Here is a 26127-nt window from a genome sequence, read left to right as displayed (position 1 = left end):
AGATACACAAACCATAAGGGAAAAAAAATATGTAAAGTAACATTATATTAAATTAATGAAAGGGAAATGCATTGATATTAACGATTTCTTTCCTTTATTTTTTATTTATTTATTTATTTTTTATTTATTTTTTTATATTTATTTATTTTTTTTTTTTACAGGGGCATCACCTTCTGTCCGGATGTCTGGGCGGGGTGGGCGCTCCCTCTGACGCAGGTGGAGGCTAGAGGGAAAACACTCCTCACCAAGGGCGCCGCAGTGACCAGGTAAGCCCTCGCCGGGAGGATAATTAGCTTAGCCTACCTGAGTCACGGGGATGGAGGAGGAGGGGGAGGAGGAGGAGGAAAGATATATGAATGACCGACGGAGAACAGAAGGGAAGGAGGGAGGGATGGAGAGAGTGATGGAGAAGGTATATAAATGGGGGAGAGGAAGGGAGAGATGGAGGAGGAGGAGGAGGAGGAGGAGGACGAAGGGAGAGGTAGGGAGGCTGGAGGTCTTGTGTTCTGCCCACACTATTGTTGGGGACAAAATTAAATCAGTGAGATGAATAGACTGAAGCTTCCGAAAGGTATGGATGGAGAGGAGGAGGAGGAGGAGGACGAGGAGGAGGAGGGTGGGTGTTGAAAAAGGAGGTCAAATACTTGTCATCCTCATCGCCTCAGACAACTCACAGTCCTGAAATATCTTTAAAATACGAAGTTTCTAAAGGGGTTTCTGGCTCTTGCTCCTTCACGGTCTCACAGTGAAGAGCAGAGGCCGCCGTGACAGTAGTAGAGGTGGTAGTGGAGGACTAACAGCAACAAAAACTGCAGGAACTAAACTGACAGCCCTTCAGTCCTTCACCCGTCACTCTTGCTTGCCAGTGATTTCTTGTATTAGAAGTTGTTGTTGTTGTTTTATGTGGGAAGCGTTATTGTGTTTATTTATTTATTCAGTCGTTTGTTATAGCATAGTTTATTTTTTTATTTTATTTCTTTTTTTTTATCATCTGCATCCGTGTCTTAATTGTTTTCATTACCAGTATTTCCAAATCATCTAATTGCTCGTTCATCTCAACCTTTATTGTTTTCTACCATCTTCACTGAACGCAATTAGTCCTCACAACCTCACCTTCATATTTCTCTCGTTTCATTCGCACCTCAACCACTCAGAAGCGTCAGCCTTACTTTAATTACCTGTTCTTCGCGGCCTTACCGTGGCTACCCTCACCTGAGACTCGCCTTAGTCAATTAGAGGATCGTAGCACCCAGTCTCCCCTCCATTGTGCTGTACCGGAGCCGAGATGCCCTTGGGAAGTGAAATGAAAGATGATTTTTGGGTCCATGAGGGAAGAGGAGGCCGCTGGTGGCATGTCTGTGGCGTGTAACAGGCAGTGAGTGGCTAGGTGGAATATATTCGCTTGGCACCGGAACAAAGAGGCCACATGGCGATGCACAGCGAAAAATTAAGATTACTGCATAATAAACTCATAAAATATAGAGATTCCAGAAGCAAAAGCACAATTACGTTAGTTAGTCTATAGCTTCAGAGAGAGAGAGAGAGAGAGAGAGAGAGAGAGAGAGGTTTGAAGATGGCAGTGCAAAAGACAGGAAGAAAACGTTATGCTGACGTGCTACACTCGCCTCTGCCGGTGTGAATGGAGGTCAGAAAAGGAGAGTCAAACACTCCACATAAGAAACACGTACTTGGCTCTCTCGCTCTAAGTAAACCTCTCGTGACAACTTCAAAGGCCCCGCACCGCCGTCACATTCCTCCTTGTACCCCTGAAAGCACTCCGCCTGGCCGAGAGAGGACCCCTGGCTACCTCTGAAGACCCCTGGCCACCTTAATAGACGCCTGGGTACCTCATGGCTCCTTTGTCTCCCTAGAGTTCCCGTCGCCCCCTCGGGTCGAGCCGCCGGCACCATCTGGCTGCCGGCGACAAGATGGTATCGAGCGGAAGCAGAGAGAGTCCGGGCCGCGCGGTCACCAGCAGCCAGCGGCAAAAAACCTTCATAATCTCTGGCTGTCGCCGCTTATCCGCTTTAAATCTTTTTAATTACTGGAAACTTTCGCTTTTTTTCCGTGAGGGGAGAGGGAGGCGCCGCGCGGGTAGCGGGTTAACGAGGCGGCGGTGTCACGACCCGCCGCCGCCGCCGCCACTGATGCTGCTGCTGCTGCTGCTGTGCTGAGAGAGAGAGAGAGAGAGAGAGAGAGAGAGAGAGAGAGAGAGAGAGAGCAGTGGAATGGTAAACACTACTGAGGTGTAACTGATCCAACCGCAGCACGACAAGCAGGACAGGGAGAGGTGCCCCCTGACCCCTACCCCTCACCCTGCACCCCACCCCTCCCCTGACACGCCGGCACCGGGACTGCTCGATTACCCGGCCATTGTGCAATACAACAATGATGGACGTGCCATCTTGTGAGAACAGTTGTTGTGAGCGCCGCTGACAATGGCTGGCTGGAGGCTGTCTGCTCTCTGAGATTCGAACCGTGTGTGTGTGTGTGTGTGTGTGTGTGTGTGTGTGTGTGTGTGTGTGTGTGTGTGTCTCAGTCTCCCATCCGTCTCCGTCTGGTAGGGAAATGAAGGTATTACTCAAGTGTCACTCAGGAAGGAGCCTTGAGTGGCACTGTGATGGAAGGAGGAAGGAAGGGCGGACCGTCATGGATTGCACTGTGTAAGAGATTGCCGGGAGAGAGACAGGGACTTAGACAGAGAACTGGCAACTTCGTGCAGTGGGGGCGTTGAATGTTGCTCCTGTCTTCCTGTCGCGGAGTGTGTGGGCGTCGGCTGGGCGTTGTTAGCAAGCAGCGTGAAGCATCTGGTAAACTTAAGGACAGCAGATAATCAGTAGGAGGAAAAGTAGAGAAGTGTGTGTTTATTTAAATATGTAAGATACGAGTATGTATTACTTACGAATTTGGGTGAGTAAATGCACAGCGATATGTCTTTGCTGTGTGTGTGTGTGTGTGTGTGTGTGTGTGTGTGTGTGTGTGTGTGTGTGTTTGTCTATGCATGGTGTCTGCTGCCGCTCCCTCATTACGGCGTCCATTTAGCGAGCGTCAGCAAATCCGCGGCCTATGGCGTGTTAGGGGCGGCAGATTATCAGGTTAGTCGGAGGGATTCAGCCGCTGCCGGGAGAAAATAAGGACGTCCGGGGCTGATAATGAGTAGGCATGAGATATAATGGTAAATAACGTTATCTGAGCGGGACGTTCGTGTCGTGAGCAAGGAAGGGAGATAATGGAGCCGTCAGTCAGGGTGTGGTGTGAGGGCGCTTCCACACACTCAGCTCCCTTCATCCTAACCCGCCTCCCGTCCTCACCTACGTTTTCTTTATCCCTCCTCCGCCACTGAGGCCTCTAGGCACGTTTTCTAGCAGTGTTGTGCGCTGGACCATTAAGGACAATCTTGCACTACATCATCCGCACAATACGCAGAGTGAAACGCAAAAAGTTGTTGACACGGCCTGCGCCTTGTGAGGTTATTGTCGGTAATTTCACGCTGGATTACGCCCTTGTCCCGCGAGTGCGCATGCGTGGCCCCGGTAACAAAGAAAAGAGGAGGTGCGCACTCAGACCAAAATAGATGATAGTAATTTTTGGTGTATTAGCCGAGGCGCGAGTGTTGTTGCGGGGCACCTGTTTGGCTCCTGCTCTGCCTCAACCCGCGCCTCTTCGCACATCAGACACATCAACCTGCCTCTTATCTCTATCACGCTACCTCGGTGCCTCACGCTCCCTGCTATGCATCTAACCTCGGCCCGCTATGTTCTCTCACCATAACTATTTTCAAAGGCCACAGAGATAGTCAACCGGTCTTTCAAGAGAGTTTTTTCTTGTTCGTAATGTAGATATCTTGTTAATTTGTCACTAAAACCATAAAAGCACGATTAAAAACCTGTATAACTTGAACTAAAGCCTTTTGGAAGTAGTGGACGTGCGGCGCAGAAGTGTTTCAGAAAATTATCGTAAGCTTCTCATCTCTCTCCTCTCTCCTTCATTCACCTTCTCTCATCTCCGTCATCATGTTTTAAGCATTATAATTTACCTTTACGTAACTTAACAAGAAGCAGTTTGCGATGCTTTCGTATTTAAGAAACGTAATTTTGTTCAATTTTATATCCGTTAAGTGTATAGTTTATTTGTTTGTTTTCTTATTTTTTTTTCCTAAAGGTAGCTTTGCCTTGCACCAGCAGGTTCCTCGACTTTTTTTTCCTTTTCTACGAGTATTTAATTTCGCAGTCTACACACGATCCGCCAGCATTCTTACATTCTCCCAGCCACACCCAAGCCTTAACTCCAGTCACATTCCAAACTTACTTAACCTAACTCTCCGCCTCACATTCAAATACTTACCCAGACTCTCTCACACACCCCAGCACACTCCCACAGCCTCACACACTCCCTCATCGTCTCCCTACACTTACACCCTAAGAGACACGTACCACAAATTACCTCAACGCCTCGCCACAGTTTCACAGATGCATTCCACTTCCATACAAGGACATTTCCACCCCGTGCACACACTCACTTCAACTCGTTTGTCGTTCGAGCAGCATAATTATGAGTCTGACTGCCTGTTTGAGCTTCGTGGTAATAATGAAGGCGAATTTGTTAAGTTGTGGTGTCCCTCTTGGTGTGTCTTGGTGTGGCGTCGAGTGAGTGAGCAGATTAGACCTCGAGGCGTAAATTATGGCATAGATTCGACAAGGAAGGCACTTTTTTCCTCCTTCACAACAATTCACAGTACTAAAAGTAATGTATGAAATCTTTACAACCACCTGCAAGGAAGATAATAATGTAAAGGAATAGATTTTACAGTTTCTAGCCGATATAACGTTTTGAGGTGACTGCAGAGCGAGAATAGTTGTCCCTGAGTGGTTAGTGATTAAAAAGAGATGTACCAAGCAGCAGTGAACGGACTAAGCGATGTGGCCTCTTATCCCATCTCTTACCTAGATAACGAGAGATGTTGTCTATGAATGTGTAAGTGAGCAGATCAAACCTCGTGGCTTAAATTATGGAATAGATTTGACGAGAAGCGCGTCTTTTTCTTTCTTTTCTTGTTCTTCTTTATAAGCGATGTGTTCTCTTATCCATCTCTTATCCAAATAACGAGTTCTGTTGTCTGTGAATGTCTGGACTCCCTTTCTGATTGACGCCCGCCTCTGCCTTCGTCTGTCTTCATATTACCGTTAATGGGACGGTTTTTGCGTCATGCTCTTACTTTTTTGCTTGAATATATCAGTTGTCGTTTTGGGAAGGTACAGTTGTTGTCCTTTATAATGTTTTTATCTATAATTCTTAATAGTCTTTGGGAAATGTACTTGTTTTATGGTGATTCTAACGCCATATGCGAGTAAATACGTCGACCCATTTTTCCATTCTTGAATTCTGATTGATTTGGAGAAATGTCCTTTTATTATGATGATTCGAGCGCCTTATATGTATTGGTCCATCCGCCGCTGGTTTTCCTCTGCAGAAGCCAGCGTATTCAGAGTTCACCGTATTCAGAGTCTTGTTAAAGCAGCCTAATACCCTGAGAATAAGCGTTCCCTGTGGCAGCTCTGATTTATATCCACGTCGTTACGCAGTCGCTGTTTAGGCAAGGTGTGCACTTCGCTGCTCTGTCCTTTGTGAGTGCTCGGACTCCATCATTGCTCGTGAAGTTCATGTTGGTACATTTGGATTCACTCTTCTATTCCCCTCTCATTATTTTTGACAGCATTATGTATGAGGCCACTGGAGGCGACTCTGGGCGGAGCAGCGAGGTGGGCATTGTTTGGGACACCATCTCGACTCTCTTCCTCGCACGGGATGTGTAGAAAAAGCCAATCAATCAATCATCCACAGACGCTCCAGGACTATATGTGTGACAGGCGTTCACTCAGAGGCTGCAGGACTACGCCTCACCCCGCATACCATCTCGCAACCCTCCCTCTTACATCCCTCCAGTTCAGTCCAGTCTTCTCCCTCACACCCCCAAGCCCTCACCCAAGACACGGCGCCCACACAGACCTTGGCACCCGCAACCACGTCAAGCCGCTCCTTACCCCGACTCTGATGGAGGGAAGGCTGCATAATGAGACGAGGCGACCACACAAACACTGCACCGCAACACCACAACGGCGATATTAAGTAGCCTTTGTATACCTCGCCTCTCCTCCCCTCGAGAAAGCATCCCTGGACACTGGCACACTACGCCACACTATGCCACACTACCTACGTACCTTCAGTCGTCGAGGAATGCTAAGAAGCTGGGGAGTTCCACAATGAATCAGATACTCAAGGTCAGCCGCTAGCCAGAGGAGACTCCGGGGTAAACAGAGTCCATTGTGGCAGTCAGGAGCAGCATGACTCGCCGGGGCTACCCACTAATGGCCATCTTTGTTGAGTCTTAGGCAGGCAAGACGATGAGTAATTGCATTTCCTGCCTGGCGTCTGAAAAAGCGTCCATCACTCTCACAAAGCCACGCTCTCGCCTGCCATCCCGCCCCGCTCCCTCCCTCCCCTCGCCTCGGCCCTCACAATGCTGTCCCCCCCGCCGCCCGCGCCTCACTCAAGGGTTGTCTCATCTGTTATCTCAACCCCCAGGCCCTGACAACACTGTTATTTATTTTGGTTCTCCCCGCGAAAACGATATCTTGTTCAGAGAGAGAGAGAGAGAGAGATAGAGAGGGAGGTGGGGGGGAAGGGGGCGGAGTGGTAAACATTTCTTAACGTTATTAGCAATATTCCTATAACGTTAAATCTCACCTGAAGGCTCCAGATGGTAATAATTGACAAGATAGAAAAATTATAGAGCAACACAGAGAAAATAATTAATAATCTGTAACGAAATTAATTTAATATTATTTGAAAGATAACACATTTTTGCCCCTGTCGTGAGAACCACCACCACCACCGCCACCACCGCTGACTCAAACACGTGAGAGAAAAACATTGTCGCTCTTGCAGTTCATGTGAAGAAAAAACGAGACTGAGCAACATTTATTCTATACAGTTTTATTCGACGTTTATTACCTCGCCTCGTGTCGCGTTTGTATTATTTTCCCATTACCTAATTGCTCTTTTATCTTCACTCTAACTTTATTATCGACCGTCATCTTTGTCTTTTCTTTATGGCTTTTGTTTTGTCTCGGGTCCTTCGTGTGTGGAAACTTGGCGCTGGGGACTCTATTTTATTTCAGTTTATTTCCCACACGAGCACAGACGTGGCGGAGGAAAAGGAAAGGAAAGACAAGATAGTTTAAAAATGTGTATTGGCTTTCAACTCGTGACCTGTACAAGCATTACTCACGGGAACAGGAGGACGAGGTCATGGGAGGTCAGACAGGCGCTGTTCTTCTGTTTCTCTTTCTTGCCTTCTTATACAAACCAGCATAGATTTACCCTTTCATCCTCCTCCTCCTCCTCCTCCTCCTCCTCCTCCTTTTCTTACGTCTCTTTTTATTATCCTTCGTCTTTCTTCCTCCTCATCAGATAGTGTGGTTTATTGCAAATACCCTCCCTCATCTTCTGCTGTTTGTTCTTTCTTTGTATTCCTCCTGCTCGCTGTCTCTCCTCTCCATCTCTCATTAACTGTTTGATTTAATGGTGAAATAATATTCAGGAAAATCAAAGACACAGCAGAACACCATTTTCTTAAACGTGTAACCTGCCTGCTGGGGTGGAAATGCAAACAATTAACAAGGGAAAAAAAAAAAGTTTCCAATCTGGTTGCTGATATAAGACAGTACCGAAAGAAAGAAAAATTAAGTTAGGAAAAAATAACCTTGAAAAGACGGGAATTTCGGTAACGTAGTATTTTTTAGTGTCAAGTTTAAAATAAGGGGAAAGTCAAGGAAAGTATGCATTTAGTGTCGACAGGATTGAAAAGGAGAAAAAGCAAAATTAAAAGAGAATAAATGAGCCGAATGCAAAAGCGGAAAAGCATTGTTGTTTTTTAGTCAAAATTCCATAAGTAACGTAGGATTTCAGAGGGAAAGCTAAGGATTGAAAAGAGGGAAAAGCCACTTGGGAAACTTATATCTGTGAGTCAACATAATAAAAAGAGGAAAGCAGGTAAAGAAAGTATATTTATACCGTCAAAAAAGCATTGGTTTTACTCAGTTTAGGAATCAACATATCTACTGAATGACTAGTGTATATCTATCTGCAATCCAAGTTAAGATCCCCGTGACAGGAGACAAAGACAAAGAGAATTAAATACAGTGGAGAGGGATTCCCAGTCGTCTCTCTTCGTCCACGTTAGTCATCTTTCACACAGGACAGGAAACACAGTGGCAGTATTCTCTCCTCTACCACAAAAGATGGTTAGTAACTCAGAAAATTCTCAGCTGATTAAGTTAAACGTGCAACGAGAGAAGAATAAATAGGAATCTTGGTTATAAGCACTAAAAACTTGACTGGCTGTGGCGCAAACTGAATTTGATGTGTCTCTCGAGTCACTCTGAGCACAAACACACACAGGCAGAGGCACTGAGAGCATAGTATTTCTGGCACATGAAAAGACACTTGTATCGATTGAAAAACTGGTGTGTGTGTGTGTGTGTGTGTGTGTGTGTGTGTGTGTGTGTGTGTGTGTGTGTGTGTGTGTGTGTGTGTGTGTGTGTGTGTGTTTCAGATTTTTCCTTGTTTCTTGTCTTTTTTGTGTCTTTCTTTTTTTGTTTCCCTTTTTTATTTGTGTGATTTTTGTCCTTTTGTATGTTCATTATCTCTTCTCTTACATCAGGACAGAAAGGCAAGTTACGTCAAAGTTCACTTCACTCATAGTAAACAAAACAGCGAAGTTTCTCCCGGGCGCAATTTGCAAAACCAGAATCAGGGCCCGCTAGATGACGCTGGGCACTGCATGTACTTATATCTGTACTGCACTAAACGTTTTACGGCTATGACCTAAAAAAATCACTAAGAAATCACAAGGAGCATCTGTCTATCCATGTACTAAGCTGCGATCCTCCTGTGAAGAGAGAGAACCCAGACAAGACATCACTTTTTACCTCAGTGTGGGAATAAAAATACAAAGAGGAGGAGTTCTCAGTCTCCTTGCCTTGTTCCTTTCAGTCGCCGTTCATGATACGAAGAAAATAAGGTGCATTCTTCCCGCCTACCGCAGACGATACAAGAAACATGAGAAACAAGGCAAGAAAGAAGTACTCCTGACGCAGCCGCATCTCAATCATGCGGCTGCGTCAGGAGTTACTAAGGCACTTTGAAGTACAAACATACGAAGGAGCTACACGGATTTGGGTGGCCGAGCGTGGGTGTGTAGGATGGAGGTGTCAGTACTCAGTTATCAGGATTGTCCACTTCGTTATATTCCCCAGTGGTAGTAATTGTAGTACTAGTAGTGGTAGTAGTAGTGGTAGTAGTAATGGTGGTAGTAGTAGTAGTAATAGTAGTAGTAGTAGTAGTAGTAGTAGTAGTAGTAGTAGTAGTAGTAGTAATCGTTGTTCTGGACGCTTCAAGGACCGCTTGCGTCACGTTCTCGCCTTGTTAGACTCAAAGAAAACGGACAAGAGTGACAGATCGAAGCTTCCGTGGCTCTCCAACCTCCTGAAGGGGCTGAGATCACATGGCGCTGAATTTCAGGCTGCACCACTCATGAGGCGCCCCGTGGACACACCCGACACCTATCCTCATGACGGAGCCTAGAGCAGGAACAGCACGGCGGCGACCACAGCACCCATAACCCCGGGCATTGACAATCCTGAAAGGGAGACACAACAAATTGGGCAGCTTGCCAAAACTCGCTGGGGTTTGTCCGTAATTACCGCGTTCTTTCTGGTAACAGTCTCTCTTGATTAAGCCATAAATACGAGGACGGTCAAGAACAGAGCAAGAAGTCCAGCTACTTAAAGAGAAGAGTGCCTGTAAATTAAAGTGTTTTTTTTTTTTTTTTTTTTTTATGTCCTTTTTTTCCCTGAAGTGTAACCCAAGAGCCGGTGAAGATTGATGTTGTAATTATTGAAGCTCCAACAGAAGGGTCCTCGACAATTTAAAGTCGTAATTACTGAGGAATAGCAAAGGAATAGCAGTATACTTTCCTCACTCGCGCCTCCTGTCTGCTGTACCAGTTCCGCGCGACACCAGTAAAGGCAAGATAGTGGTAGAGGTCACAAGTCTAGCAACCTTCTGTACTCACTTTCACTGCCTTGCCTTTTTCTACAATCTTCAGTCATCTCGTCTTCTGCCGCTCTAGTAGCAAAATCTGATAGCTAATTGACTCTTAACCCTTGCACTGTTAGGGCCACTCGCTAATATTCAGAACAACGTGAAAAATCTGTTTGCAAGGACAGAGAAAAAATGAGAGTACAAAGTTGATTTTGTCTATTCTAGGCTAGAGAAATATTTTAGAGACAAGTACAAGAAATGAGATCTAAAATGTTAAAGACAATTATGCAAAAAATTGTCTTGAGTAAAAAGGTTGACAGACTAGAAGACTTAGAAATGAAGAATTGCATTATGTTACTCGATTAAAGTCAGGAATGGAGGAAATACAGAAGCAGGCAGCGAGTTTCAAGAGTTTACCAGAAAAGGGATGAATGACTGAGAATACTGTTTAACTCTCGCATTAGAGAAATGGACAAAATAGGTGTGAGAGAAAGTAGAGATTTGTGTGCAGCGAGACCGCGGGAGAAGGAGAAGCATGCAGTTGGCAAGATCAGAAGAGCAGTTAGCTTGAAAGTAGAAGATTAGCAAGAGATGCAACATTGCGGCGATGAGAGAGAGAAGGCTGAAGACAGTCAGTCAGAGGAGAGGAGTTGATAAGGTGTAATAGGTGTGCTAATCCAGACGATCAGGTGTGGTCAGCAGCTCACCCGAGGCACTGGAGCGACGCAGCTGCTCCGATTTGGCGCTGCTCAGGGCGTTTTTTACCTCGCTAGGAAGGACCCTGACCTGCTCGGAGGTGACGGCGGCGGCGGTTTTGCCATCCAGATTATTGGCTTGCGCTACAGTCATCACCTGTGTCGGAATGCGCAGTTTTAGTCTTGGTATTACTTAAAGAAAACGGGAGAGGTTTAATACATCTTGCGAAGTGAAACTGTAGGGAAATATGTAAAGGAGTACTGAAGAAAATGTTAAAGAAATAGAGAGATTAACTTTAACATATTGTCTTGATATTGCAGCGTCCAAAAGGATTATGAATTATAGCTCGTCTGATTGCCGTTCGTTATTATAAGGAAGTGTATTTCACTTAATGTATGTAGAGAGAGAGAGAGAGAGAGAGAGAGAGAGAGAGAGAGAGAGAGAGAGAGAGAGAGAGAGAGAGAGAAAGAGAGAGACAGACAGTAACAAACCTACTGGCCTTTACGAGGTTTTGTGATAGCCAGATAAAAAGATAGATGTTTAGATACATAGACTGATCTTGCCTATTAACAAGTTATCGTACAGCTTGGCAAAAGAAAGGAGGAGGAGGAGGAGAAGAAAGAATGCACAGTAAAACAAACTGACGTGGGAAGGAAGCTGAGGAGTGGGAGGAACACTCAATACACACGAACCTTTAGGGTGTCAGGCTCAATCTGCTCGATACCCTCCGCCGTAAAGCCCACGTAGGCGTCCCCAGACAGGGCAGAAAGGTCCTCTGGTTTAAGCCCACTGACCAAGCGGTTCATTTCGTGTACCTGAGGGAGAGAGGGATACTGTAGGACACACACAGACACGCACAGACAGACACACACTACGCGTTGTTTATTCTTCTATAATTTCAAGAGAGAGAGAGAGAGGGGGGGGGGGGGCAAGAGGGGAAAGCTTACCGTAGCAGCATCGAAGTCCTTGACGTCTCCATACGCCGCTTTCACCGCCTCCGCCAGATTTTGTGTCCCATATTGGGTCTTGCAGTCACGCATGCCCAGATGTCTCATGCTCTTCCTGCGCGCGCACACACACACATACGATCAAGTTTTATAAGCATCAGTTAGTAGTAAGTGAAAGTACTTACAACATACAGATAGCATATAACTATTGTAATTAACTTTTTTTTTACATAATATTTTGAAGATAAAGCTAATCTCACCCTTTTTCCATAGCTTCTTTTGTTCTCCTTTTACATCTCCTTCATCACTAATATATTAACCCTTTCAGTACTAGAGACTCCCTCCTAACTCCGTAAAATCACCAATCATTAGTCAGAAAAGAGTAAATGGAGATGCAAGAGAAGTGGATCAGTAAGTGAAGATTATTTTTTCTTACGATTTCAAAGCAAAATATCACCGTGAACTTAATCCTGCAATGGAATCTGGAGTGAAAATTAAACAGATTGAGGGAATTAAACTTGAGAAGAAGAAAAGAAATGAAAAACTGATGTAATACTAAACGGGTTCAACTGCAGGATGAGAAAAGTGAAATTCTGGTGTAATACTGAGAGGATTCAACTGGAGGAGACAGGAAGTGGGGAAAAAGAAAAAAAAAAAGTAATATTGGGAGAGTTCAACTTCACTAAGATACAATTGATAAAAAAAAATGATGTAATACTAAGAGGTTTTAACTGGAGGAGACAAGAAGTAAAAAGAAAAAAAATATATTACTAAGAGCGTTCAACTGGAGAAGGAGTTTAATAGTGAAGGAGAGGGACCTTACTTGATGACGTCCTTGGGAATTTTGCTGGTCTGGCTCTGGTTGAAGTGACACACAATATCCCCTAGAAGGAACACGTCCATGTCAGTCATTTCCTCAGGCTGCTTCTCCGCGATGATCTTGTCCCGCAGTGCGACCATCTGGGGAGTGTTGCAGTGTGTGAAGTGTTGCTTTCTCGAGGGACAACAAAAGTTTCAGCCGTGGAAAGTTTAGTCAAAGGGAAAATATTTGTTTTTTATATTTTTTTTTTATCAATTCATTTTTTTTTTTTCGTTTATTTTAGAGTGGATATTGTTCTTGTTTTCACGGGAATCAGTGGTCAGTGGGAAATAAGGTCGAAATAATAAAATATGTTATGTTACGTCAGTTTTCCTTCAATTCAAGTAAAATAAAGAGAAAATGGTTTGTGTGTGTGTGTGTGTGTGTGTGTGTGTGTGTGTGTGTGTGTGTGTGTGTGTGTGTGTGTGTGTGTGTGTACAGTAGGCATTGGGATTGTCATTATAGTTTTAAGGTTCTAGTTTGATTAATTATAGTATGTAAAATTATTATGGTCTAACTATCTATCTACCAGTGTGTGTGTGTGTGTGTGTGTGTGTGTGTGTGTGTGTAGAGGAGGTACCGCTCACCACATCGTCAGGCAGCATCTTGGTCATCCCCAGCTGGTACAAGACCTCGAGGTTCTCCGTGGCTGTAAGTGTGGGCAGGTTCCCCACGTCCTGCTTAGTGAGGCCCTCCCACGAGTTCTTCAGCCTCGCCAGCTCCTCGCCATTCATGTCCTTCAGTTCCTTGTTTTCCTTCACCTTGGTCAGAATCACCTGTCATAGAAAACGAGGTAGTGAGATGTTCTGAGGCTTTGAGGTAAGGGAATGTTATTAGGAAGGAAGGAAAAGAAAGGGAAAGTAGTTAGATATGCTGTGAGTGTTATGCGGATGTTCTCTCTCTTTTCTTCTCTTTTTCTTTTGGTTTGTGAGTGTCTCTGCATTTGTTTTTCTCTTGGCATCCCTGATTATTTATTTTTCCTCCTCTTCCTCCTCCTCCTGTTACATCCCTTTCTGTACTACAAAGCTCAGTCTGTTCAAGTACAAAGGACACAATATCAATCAAGAAAGTAATTACAAGTGTGTGTGTGTGTGTGTGTGTGTGTGTGTGTGTGTGTGTGTGTGTGTGCGCTTACCTTGGCCTCCCCCGTGCCCAGGTCCTCGGTCACCAGGTTGTCTAGGTACTTCATAACGTCCTCTTTCTTCATCCTCTCCAGCTGCGACTGTGTCATGCGCGCCGCGTTGCCACACATCATGGAGTCGCGCATGCTGTCCCCCGTGCCCACTGGAGAGAGAGAGAAAGAGTAGTAGCAGTAATAGTAGTAGTAGTTGTTGTAGTAGCTGTAGTAGTACAGGGTGATCCAAAAGTTTGAATGAGAGGAAGAAAGAGAAGAGAAGGCATAGATAACCACGATCACTTCCTTTTTTCCTCTCTCTCTCTCTCTCTCTCTCTCTCTCTCTCTCTCTCTCTCTCTCTCTCTCTCTCTCTCTCTCTCTCTCTCTCTCTCTCTCTCTCTCTCTCTCTCTCTCTCTCTGTACTCACGAGTTCCCCTCCGTTCGATACACTTTTCAGTTTTCCTGCTCTTCATTGCCTTCATCGCTCTCATGCTCGCGTCCTTGCAGTGTTTCTGGAATGACATGAAGCCTTTTATCATAGTGACGAGAATGAGCGGAGTGTCTGGAACAAGCTCTGCCAAAGTATGATTCCTATGCGTCAGTTTGTTAGATATTTTTTTCCAGAAAAAATATTGTAACAGCCTCAGAAACTCGTAGTAGTACATATTAAACTAAGAAAAAGGCATTTAACAACTTGGTATTGGTCAGGCACACTATGAAATCTATTCCCATTGTGTTTTCTTACCTTGTGTATATAGTTTAGTATCTAGTAACACCCGTAAGAAAATTGAGTACTATTAATCTACATGTAAAAACTTATTCCAATGCGTTTGGTGTTATTTTAGTTTTTTTATCTATAATAACCTTTGTTAGTAAGATTTTAAGGTTATTACTCTCATTATCAGTGGTGTTCTTATCAATATTGTACTCTGAGCTTACACTAGAGCCTTTATGTGCATATGTATATGTGTTATTCGCTAAGATCACCCCCAGTGAAGTTTTAGTAGAGTTTCCCCTAGCATTCATTTTCTTTAGTCGTTTTCTTTCTCGATATTCTCTCCAGTGTTTTCCCGAATATCTATTTTCTGGTCCCGAGCAATCATTCAGTGGCTTTTCAGTAATTCATTAATAAAAGAGAAATTATCAGCGTTGTTAGTAAGTTATGTCTGGGGAACTGCTTCCAGTAGAGCCTTTTGAAAGTACTGGAGTTGAAAGTACTAGAGGCGCTGCGCGGAAGTGTTTCTCTCACCGGTATGGACATGAACTGGTTGGAGCGCTGGGGACAGCCGGTGGTGATCAGCACATCAGCCGGGAGCTCAGAGGCGATGCGACTGATGCCCTCGGAGGAGAAAGTGTCCAAGATGCAACTCACGTTATCAGCAGTCTTCCAGTTTCTCGGTGACCTGTTGGTGCGGGGGGCTGTGTGTGAGTGAGTGGGTTGGGTGGTGTGTGGATGGATGGATTGGTGAGAGATTGGGTGAGTGCTTGGTTGGGTGGATGGACGGATGAAGGGGTGGTTGGTTGGGTGGATGGATGGAGGGATGGTTATGCTTTGGTTGGGTAGATGGGTGAGTGATCGGATGCTTGAGTTGTTGGCTAGTTAGGTTGGTTGATTGACTGATTAGGTTAGGTTTACTGATTGACTGACTACCTGACTGACTAACTGATTGACTGACTGGGCAAATGAGTGAATGAGTGAGTTTGTACATTCTTACGCCCTTCGGAACGTTGATGACGGAGAAATTCAAGTCTTTAGTTACCTCAAGTTTAATTTTTATTCTGCAAAAAGTCGAAATATTCAGTAATCGGGCATCACTGCGTCACTGGCAGCTGAGGTGTTACTGGAAGAGAAGCTGATAATGACTGTGGAGTTGCTATACAGTGTTTGGCGAAAGTTAAGCAATAGGAAAGTAGTTATTTTTTCTTTCCTTTTGTCTGAAACACTGTTGAATATGACACCGCGACTGTTGGCAGCTATTCAGTACACGATGGTCTGTGGAAGCTTGCCTGTGGAAGTTCTCGTGTATCATTATGAGAGGATAAATAAACGTACCCTTTAATCCTGATGATCATCTCCGCCACCTCGTCCATCGTGTCCTGGTTCACACAGTCGGGTATTCCCTGCCTTAAGGACGTCTGCAATGAGGAGAGGAGGAAGCTTGATATTGTTGTGATGGGGAGGCTACCTTAGTAAACTGAACATAAGGACATAACATTGGGAAACCTGCAAGAAGCCGTCAGGTCTATACGTGGCAGTCCTTGCATGAGACGTATCTCCTTCCTATATATTTTCACCTGTTATCCTCATCCATAAATCTGTCTTATTTTCTTTTACGGCTTTCTAATGATTCAGCACTACATATCCTGATTACTGAGTCTATTCCATTCAGCTGCCACTCTATCTGAGAACCAATTGACAAAGTTGTTTATAAAGAACCTACCACCTTTAAAAGTCATGTGGTTTTGTGTCTTCAGTGTGTGTGTGTGTGTGTGTGTGTGTGTGTGTGTGTGTGTGTGTGTGTGTGTGTGTGTGTGTGTGTGTGTGTGTGTGATGACCCCAACTAACCTCAAGCAATTGGATGTATTCCTCCGTTGCCGCCTCGTCCATTTTCCGCAGCATGTCACGGTTGAGGTCGAACAAGCACGAGTTTAGTTTATTCACGCTGCACTGAGTGATGGGTCCGTCATAGGCCGCTACTTTTCCCCAGCCTCGTCTCTGCGGAAGTAAGAAAAAAAAAGCAGGTTATGAGCATTGAGCAGGCAGGTGGACAGGAAGAGGAAGTGGGTACGAGACCGGGAGAGCATTCATGGGCAGGAAACATTCGCTAAATTGAAAGCTTAGGTAGACTGATACCTACTTACCTACCTACACACACACACACACACACACACACACACACACACACACACACGTTATCTCTAGCCGCTGCTCCTCTGAGACTCCACTGCAAGCTTGTGAGAAAATTACTTGTTTATTATGCTTCCCAGTGCCCAGAGTTAGCGTGCGTGGCGTAAGAAAAACAACAGTAGCATATTTACGATGTCTGCGAGAAGCTGGTTGACTATTTTGCCTCTCGCTTCCTTCGGGATGGTGAAGTAATTCTTGGAGTTGCACAGGTTGTTTAGGATTGCCTTCTTCTTCTCCGGGTTCAGGTCGTACAATTCTGGCCTGAGTGGTGAGAGAAAGGGAAGAGTTTAGTTAACCTTGCTACGGCCCGTGTGTGATCTTTGTAATCCATAAACCATTGAGCTAGCCATTGGAATTATGATGTGTGCTGTGCGTCGCGGTCAATGAAATGTATAGAGAGATAGGAAGGTAGGGGGAGAGAGAGGGCGGAGTGGTAAACATCTCTTAACGCTATTAGCAATATTCCTATAACGTTAAATCTCACCTGAAGGCTCCAGATGGTAATAAATGACAATTATAGAGCAACACAAAGAGAAAATTAATATCTCCACTTTCACTTATGTTCTCCAATGAAATATCTACCTATGGATCTATTTATCTGTCTGTATAACATTTTCTCCGCTATCCAGTGTTTTTCTTAATCTCTATTTTCCCATTCGATTCCACACACTTCCTCATAACACTCCGTCTCTGTACAAAACCCTTCTTTAATGTTTCTGTTGCTTTAATATTGCATTCCTTATGATCTTCAGTATTCTTTCTTGCTTGTCTTTCTCTCATATTTTGCTTTCCTCCTCCTCCTCCTCCTCCTCCTCCTCCTCCTCCTCCTCCTCCTCCTCCTCCTTCTCTTCCTCATTCATTCACTGACTAACAAGAGACTGCATTTTCAAACATTTTAACGTGTTATCTAAGCAGTGGAAATTATTGAGATTTTCAAGTGGGTCTTTACGATTCTAGCAGTAGTTTAACAAGGATTTTACGTCAACAACGGGAAAATTGCTCATTATAACTCAAGTAATCATTCTTTTTTGGCCTTTGAAAATAGTTCTGACGAGATTCTGAGAGGTTTCAAAACGGATATCAACTTGAACTCTTTCAAGAAGGAAGTTTCAAGACACTTATCCTCGAATTCTAGATGACCCTTTTTTTGACCTTTCTTTTCGGACTGGCACATCAGCGGGCTTTTTTACTCGCTCCTTTTGTCACCCTTGGCCAATGCTCCTCTTGCATAAGAAATAACTCACTCAAACAAGGTGAGGATACAAGCCGGAATCTTGGATATTTCCCCGAGGTACTGGTGCTTCAACAGATTGCTCCTCCGCCCATTTCATCATCACCATCTTCCACGCCCTGCACTGTGATCAGAGAAGGACAAGCCATAAAATTCAAGCTAGCCGGAAAACTCAATCATGCAAAACTTTACGGCATGTTGGGTAGCATGAGGACCAGATACCTCAGCTGTTTTTGGGGTGGGTTTGGTTACTTGACCTTATCCAGACAACCTAACCTTGGTCCAGCCGTAGTATCCACCTCAGGGAAAATTCTTATGGTGGCATATCTGGTGATCTTTGTTATTATTTTCAAGAAAGATCCTTTAAAAATGTCGTACTGCAATGGCTGAGGTGCCTCGTGACTGGGAAATACGAACGGCGATCACTTACGGCTGCCCAGGATAAGTCGTCCTCGGTGACCTCCTCCAGAACGTTGAATATCTCGCTCGTGTCCACCTTGCTGGCGTCCTCGTATGACATGCACTGCAGGAACGCCTTGCCGCTCTGGATATCGGTCTTCGTTAAAGTTGTCTTGACGGAAAATATTTTCTTGGCGCCCAGCAAGCACTAGGAGGGAAAGAAAAGGCGTTACTGTGAGAATCTCAGTTTAGAAATGGATGTAAATTGAAAAGCATATTGACTCCCAAGTGTGTGAGTCTGGACAGTGACAACCATTATGACCTGAAGTGTAAAATTAAGGGGCGTGGAGAAAAGGCGTTACTGTGACAATCTCTGTTTAGAAATGGATGTAAAATGAAAAGATTGAAAACGTATTGACTCCCAAGTATGTGAGACTGAAAAAATGACAATCATTATGACCTGAAGTGTAAATTTAAGAAGCGTCCTCCCCGAAAGACGCAATAACCACAATGTACGCCTACTGTTATTGTATATTCCTGGAGCTTGCAACGAGTCATTTACCCTGCAGGGATTCAGGGACGCTACACCAACTGTCCCACTCTCAGTGCTTCTACGCGTCACTGGACACTCCTGGAACACTCCTTTATTTTCCTTAACAGCCTGGTACTATATTTTGAAACACTTCAGCCCGCACCTCCACTATTTCAAAAGGTTCTAGCTGAAGTTACACGTGCTTTTAATGTTTTTTTTTTTACATTTCTAGTCACAAATTAACAAGATTTCTACATTCCTGACAGGAGAAACAGTCTTGAAAACTAGGCTAGTAATTCTTGTGGCCTTTGAAAATAGTCGTGGTGAGAGAGCAAATTAATTCAGAAAACGGGCCTTGGATTCAAACACAGGGACAGTTTAAGACAGTGAACAGCAACCTCTTATCATCAACAGGAAGGAGTTCATGAGTGGGAGAGATTATCCAGACACCACGCAACACCATCTTGTGCATCCAATGTTACTTGCTTACCGGCAGAGTCACTCCAGCCAAGTCCCGGTTTATTTCAGCCAGGAAGGCAGTGCTGAGGTCCTTCATGGAGGAGGAGGACAGACTCATGCATAAGCTAGGTGGGCAGGTCTTGATGTCTGCTGAAGATATCTGTTGGATAGTAGTAGTAGTAGTAGTAGTAGTAGTAGTAGTAGTAGTAGCAGCAGTAGCAGCAGTACCACCACCACCAATTACCAACATACAGATCCACCCACCTTGGAAGCGATCACTTTCATCTGATAAGGGTCGAGGTTGATGAATTTCTTGTCAGCGTTCTTCACCAAGTTGAGGAGCGTCCCTGAGCTCTGGTCCACGAGCAGCTTGGGCCTCAGGAAGGGCTCGAGGTAGTCATTGACGCTGCTTATCGAGAAGTCATTCGCGCTGGAGTACGCCGCCTCCATTTCAGTTTTCATGGCGGCTCTCACCTGTGGCAAGTTAGGACGCGTCACGATACATTTTACCTGTTTGTCGATGGTCATTCTCTTAATACGCGAGATAGAGAAAAGGAAAAAAAATTTGGGGTAAGATTAGACACATTTATGGATGGGGATGATAGGTGGAAATAGGTCGCTATATTTCATACAGTGATTTCCACATGTAGGCCTGATGGCTTCTTGCAGCTTCCCTTATTTCCTTACGCTCTTATGTTCTTGTGTGGCGCAAAGCTAAAATAAAATCATGTTGCACTGAGGAACCTACACGAAACCAAACAAACCTGAAAAAAAAAAATAAGAAGGAAAGGGGAGGGGGAGGAGAAGGGAGATCCTGCCAGTGCGCCTTACCTTCGCTTCATACTCCGGGCCCCGCACCATGTCCAGAGTAGACGCCAGCTCGCCTCGCACCGCCGCCAGTTCCTTTTTCTCTGCCTTGTCCGCCAGGTATCCCGCAGGTGCCCACGCCGCCAGCTTCCCCCCTGCCGTGTGGATCATTTATTGTATGCGTGAAAGAGTGCGGGTGATGTGTGTCTATGCGAGTGTGTGGTGTGGTCTGGGCTATCATGTGCGAGATTGCATGCATGGTATATACTCGTGTTATGGATAGTGATAGTTCCTCCTCCTCCTCCTCCTCCTCCTCCTCCTCTTACTACTACTACTACTATTCCGAATCATATAAAAATCAGAAATCCCAGCAATTTTTTTTTTTTTTCGATATGTTATTGTTCTGTTAAAGATCCTCTCTCTATCCTAAAGAATCCAACCTAACGAAACCCATCCCAAGAGTACCCAGAGTGGCTTAAGTCCAGGTAGTCCACAATTCATGATGCACATAACCAAATAATAACTAATGCAATGTAATCCAAAGCCAGGACCTCCACGCACACTTTCACCACAGTCAAGCCTTGCCCTTGCCATCACACGCACCTATCTGTTTCAAGGTCTGGTTCTTCATCTGGATCTTCATCTCCAGCAGGATGGCAGCGTCCTGTGCGGGGGAAGAAGGGAATAAGAAAAGATGTTATTTTTGTTGTTGTTGTTGTTGTTGTTGTTGTTGTTGTTTAGGTTCGTTTGAATCTGTTGATCACATGAGCCTGTGAAAGATATGAGGGGAGTGTTTAGTCTTGACCTTAGTCTTGCTTCTAGACAACGCGAATAAACCGCTTTCTCAAACACAGACTCGATTACTTTTATCAGTTTCCAGTGGCGGTCATTTGGATTTTTTCATCAAAGATGTTTTCTTGTTTCTAGTGATATTTTTAACAGTAATTCTGCATCATCATTATGGAAGCATGCATGAACCTGACTATTCATCTCTGTGGTCTTTGAAAAATAGCCCTGGAGGGAACCCGAGACTTTCCAATTTACAGGGCCAAGTTCTGTGATAGGCGATATTTTTGTGAGTTTTAGTTTCCGCGCAGGGCAATCTGTCGATGGAGACTTGAAAAGTTTACTACTCTGACTGACCTTAACTTATTGCGCTGTCCAAGAATATCGATATTATTCAAAATTTACGGCGATATGACTCTCCGTCGCCTGTTGCTACTGCTGCTATACCACAAATGATAGTGATAACAGTAATAATAATAATAATAATTCTAACAAAAGTAACGAGTTATCCAAGCGTACCCATGTTGTTCATATACCATGGAAGATTTGAGAATCCTAATGCTATTCCTGCTGTACTACAAATGAGTGATGATAGTAATGGCGAAAGTAATGCTAACAAACGGATCTCACCTCTGCCCTTATTTTCTTTTTAGCAAGTGCGTTTCTCTCGAGCTCTTCCATGAGGGTCATGTTCTTCCTGGCAGCGGGAGAAACGTCCGAGGGGGTGACGGCGCTCCGCAGTTTGGAAAGGTTCTTGAGCCACATGTTCGTCTGAGGGAGGGAAGGAATCAGGTCCATACTTTCTGCATTGCTTCTTTTGAATTGTTGAAAAAGGAGAAGGAAGAAGTGGAAAAAAAAGGAAGGAATAACGAAGAGGAGGACCAGGAGAAGTGATGCAGCAGAGACAACATAAATCAAAGAATCAGACACATACCTACCACACTGCCACGTTTAAAATGAAGGAGGAGAAGAAAGAATAGGAGAGAAGGAAGGAATAATGAAGTAGAGAACCAGAGACAACGCATATTAAAGAATCAAATTGCCACGTTTGCAATTTAGAAGAAGAAAAGAATAATGAAGAGCAAGAGAAAGAAACAACAGACAGCATAAAAGAAATCAAGGAAAAGGAAGATCAGTGCATACAGACACAGGGAGATAGACAGGTTTAGAAATTCACTTCAGTTCGAGTGCAGTTTGTGTGTATGAGCGGTCAGAATCTACACATTACGCGCGCTGTTTAAGGGAAGGCAGCGCGCGTTACTCAGAGGGTGACATTCAGTTTTCTAGGATTCGTATGAAATTTGGTGTACATATGTGTTTGTATCTAAACGTGTGGAAGAAAAGTGACTCACGCTCTCCGCTGACATGTCTTTGCAGTTCTCCGTCTTGCACAGTGCTGCCATCCACGCCTCAGCCTTCGCCTGGTATTCAAGAGTGGGGAGTTCCTCTTGCTGCAGGAAGGACGAGGAGAAAAAAATCATATTCGTCATCTTTCCAGACTATCAGGCACCCGATATAAACATGAACTTGATTTTTTTTCTTTATGCAAGAGCGACACTGGCCAAGAGCAACAAAAAGTTCGGAGAAAGAGCCACTAGAGTGCCAGGTTCTAAAGCGAGGTCAAAAAGAATAATCGAGAATTGGAGGATATCTTGAAACCTCCCTCTTGAAAGAGTTCAGGTCATAGGTAGGAAGAAAGACAGAAGCAGACAGGGAATTCCGGGATTTACCAGAAAAGCTGGCAGTTATTACCTCGATCAGCTTTGCCTTGATGCCTTTCACGAAGTCTTCGTCGACTTGGTTAACCATGAAGTCCGGTATTTCGGAAATCTTCACGTCTCCCAACGCATCGGACTTCCAATTCTTCGGCGGCCCCATTATCTTCCAGGTGACCGGCCAGCGGATCTCCTCGAGGTTTTCAAACTGCGGGCAGCCGGTGGTTCTGGTCGTCTCGCACCTGTTCACCTTGTCTAGTCTGTGAAGGAGATTAAACACAAACGTATCACCGCCAGTCCTAATTACCTTAAGCAGGTCTTGCCGTCCATAAAGAGTCTAACGGTCACATGAACATGAATCAATGATGCAAATAACAGTGAAAGCAGGAATTAATAAAAGAGACGTTTGCATGTCAATTTATCTGAATGTCCCGTTGGCCAGCACGTGATAGTGACCCTCGACAAATCAGAAACTACCACGTAAAACACTCCCGTAGGTCGCCACTCTAAAAGGGATGCTGCTCCTACTCCGCTCCTCCGTCATTAGAGAGGTGAGGTGCATCGTTAATCAGACAGACAAAAATTTGGAATGACTGACTGCGATTACGGATATAATAACAACAACAACAACAACAACAACAACAATAATAATAATAATAATAATAATCGGTAATATTCGTAAGCGCATAAGATTTGGGAGCTCCACACTAAGAATAAGGTTAGTTCAGAGGTTTGCTAACTGTTAATTGACCATACGCGTGTCCAGCACTTACACTTTCTGCAGCACCTCCTTGTTGCCTGTGTCGTCGAAGCACACGGGAAGGTTTAGGCCAGTCTCCCCGAACTTCTCTATGTTTTCTTTGGTCCAGTTGCTGACGGGGCCCAGACGCATCAACAGAGCGCTCATCTCGGGGGATTTCAGCTGTGGAAATAAGGTTTCTCCCTCTCATTACCCACCTCTTCTCATCCCTTCTCTTCTCTTCCCTTTCCTTCCATTCATTTCCCTTCCCTTTTCCTCTCTTTTCTTCTATTCCATTCCCTTTCCTTACCTTACTTTTCCTTTCCTTCCTTTCCCTTTTCCTTCCCTTCCGTTTCCTTTCCTTTCCCTTCCCTTTACTTCCTTTCTATTCCATCCCCTCTCCTCCCCTCCCCTCCCTTCTGGTACACTGCTGCCCTAGTTCAGCCTCCACACACTGGGTAAGGCTGACCCCGGCACACTTACCTTCCAGCGATTACTTACTAGATTCCCAAAACACACAATGAGTAACTTAACTCTTACCCTCCTAAAGAAATGTATAAGGGAAGCGATATTTGCTCCTATGTCGATGTAACAAAGATGGAAAGGATACGTCCAGTTTGCTACTTGGATGCATGGATATTGAAAGTAACAAGAATCCGATATTTTTTGGACAGGCAGTGACTGGTCTTGTTAGTCTTTTTAACACAGAACACTTGGCTTTGGAACAATACTCACTTTGCGTAGTGTTTTACGTGGCTGCTTTAGCGACACCCAGGCAAGCAGCGCATATTTGTTATCACCAGAAGGCCATCAGCGCCACTCAGCGTCCCTGCCCCTCTTGGCCCCGGCACTGCCCGGCAAGAGGTGCTCGTGATTGCAACGACAAAATGTGAGAATAGACGTGGTGGTGGTCAGGTACCATTGCCCGAAAATACCAGTGACATTTCGTACAAACGGCTCCCTACTTGATGAAGCAGCCTTCCTAACCTTAATTTTAGCAAAAGCGACATGTCAGTTCAAGGGATTTTAATGCGTAAACATCATTGGCCACAAGTCGTGACGTGTCAGTTAAGCCACACCTTTCTCAGCCCCACTCCATCTCCGCCTCCCCATCCCCGCTCCCTCTTTGTTTCTACATTTCTCATACCCCCCCTCCCTATCACCTCATTCTTAACCCCTTCCATCCTCTCTCTCTCTCTCTCTCTCTCTCTCTCTCTCTCTCTCTCTCTCTCTCTCTCTCTCTCTCTCTCTCTCTCTCTCTCTCGACAGTATATACAGTGAAACACACACAAACACGCACGCACTCATGCGCGCACGCACGCACACACACACACACACACACACACACACACACACACACACACACACACAAGTGCGTTTAAATACTCTGCAACTGTTGCCGTGAAAGGCAGCCGGTCATGTCATCGAAACAATTCCCATTTTTCACATTTTTGGGGATTATTTATCTATTTTTATGGTTAATTCTGGTTTCCCTTCACGTCTGAGTCTGGAAACACACGGAGGCTTAGCTAAATATTGATGTACAGGCAGGGAGGGAGGCAGGAGAAATGTCCGTCTCGGTCCTTATCTTTATGTACGGCACTTCATTATGAAACTCGCGAAAAGAAAGACGCCAAGACTGGATTGCACTATATATTCTGATCTGCCATATACTTCAACAAACACACTGAACATTGATGGAGAGAGACTAGAATGGAGGGACGTTCCGGTTGGCGGTACCATGATGACGTCACTGATGACGTCACACCTTAATTTACGTACGTTAATCCATTTTGAAATCGACCCCTCGAAAAAACGGAGCTAGACTGGAATGCCTTATATATTCTGACTTGATAAATACTTTAATAAATATCTGGAATATGAAAACACTTCCAGCCTGAATAATAATAAAGCAAAATTCAAGAAACGATCTGTAAATTTTATGAACGGGGCAACAAAAACCTTATAATATCGAGATGGAAAACACAACCAGACTAGACTATGTTACATATTCTGAATGCAAAAAATCTATACTTTCCGAATAAATAAAGAAAACACGAATTCCTTGTCGTTTAAAGAAAATAATTTTTCAAATCTAGCAATGGTTCTATTTGAAATTTGAAAATACGAATAGTTAGCCTAGATTTTATTAAACATTATTACTTGGGATATGTTTCTTATATTTTTTAAGTCTTCAATCAAACATCAAAACAACCCTAGGCATGCTAATTAAAAAAAATGGAAATTTATAAAATGACGAAAGTGTTATCTGAACGAAAAACAAAAACATAGCTAGACAAGATCTTATTACATATTATAACTTGTTTTACTTTTCTATCAATAAATTAAATATCAAAACAATGCAAACTCCACCAATAAAAAGAAAAGAAATCGTGATATACAGCCGAAGTAGTTTTTTTCCACCAATCCTCCGTACCTCTTCCTGCTCTCTTCTCCCCAACACACTCCTCCTCTCCTCTCCTCTCCATCTGCATCTCCACCATCTACACAGCGAGCCTTTAAATCACCTGTAAACACCTGCAAAATTCGAAATTACGCTAGATATGTGACGGGGAATTGTTACCTTAGAGACGGGGCGGGTGTCGGAGGGACTTGGCGGGGCTGGACAGGTCGGGTCGCCAAGGATACCGTGGTGTGGTGTGGTGTGATGTGGTGTGGTGTGGTGGTGTCTGGTTGTGATGTAGTGGAGTCTGGTAATGGTGTGGTGGTGGTGGCGTCGCATGGTGTAGTATTGTATGGTGTGGTGGTGTGGTGTTAACACTACACTCCCACAAGCTTAACTGCCCTGTGTGTGTGTGTGGGTGTGTGT

The 26127-nt window shown here is 44.4% G+C and overlaps 2 protein-coding genes across 2 annotated transcripts in view; one reads left to right on the top strand and one right to left on the bottom strand.

Moving 5' to 3' along the window:
* The first annotated feature begins 247 nt into the window (after positions 1-247).
* Positions 248-26127, top strand: part of LOC135106576 (protein THEM6-like) — a 50567-nt gene continuing 24687 nt past the window's right edge. The window contains exon 1 of the mRNA XM_064015800.1: positions 248-266. The gene's annotated coding sequence lies outside the window, so the exon portion shown is untranslated. The remainder of the gene's footprint in view (positions 267-26127) is intronic.
* On the bottom strand, positions 8526-26040 carry LOC135106227 (uncharacterized). The gene is made up of 24 exons (XM_064014999.1): positions 25882-26040; positions 23332-23480; positions 22596-22818; positions 22196-22294; positions 21474-21614; positions 20661-20721; positions 20082-20212; positions 19515-19724; positions 19282-19341; positions 18822-18926; positions 18291-18467; positions 17874-17929; positions 16761-16890; positions 16288-16437; positions 15775-15857; positions 14971-15124; positions 14149-14233; positions 13742-13890; positions 13194-13382; positions 12571-12707; positions 11748-11862; positions 11493-11615; positions 10812-10956; positions 8526-9700 (listed from the first exon to the last, which is right to left on the bottom strand). Exons 1-24 carry the CDS (start codon positions 26038-26040, stop codon positions 9642-9644), a joined length of 3090 nt encoding a protein of 1029 aa, XP_063871069.1. The 3' UTR covers positions 8526-9641.

Source organism: Scylla paramamosain, chromosome 13 (genome assembly GCF_035594125.1).
Source record: "Scylla paramamosain isolate STU-SP2022 chromosome 13, ASM3559412v1, whole genome shotgun sequence".
Taxonomy (NCBI): domain Eukaryota; kingdom Metazoa; phylum Arthropoda; class Malacostraca; order Decapoda; family Portunidae; genus Scylla; species Scylla paramamosain.
Note: the sequence above shows the minus strand (reverse complement) of the source record. Positions and strands in the feature narration are given on the sequence as shown.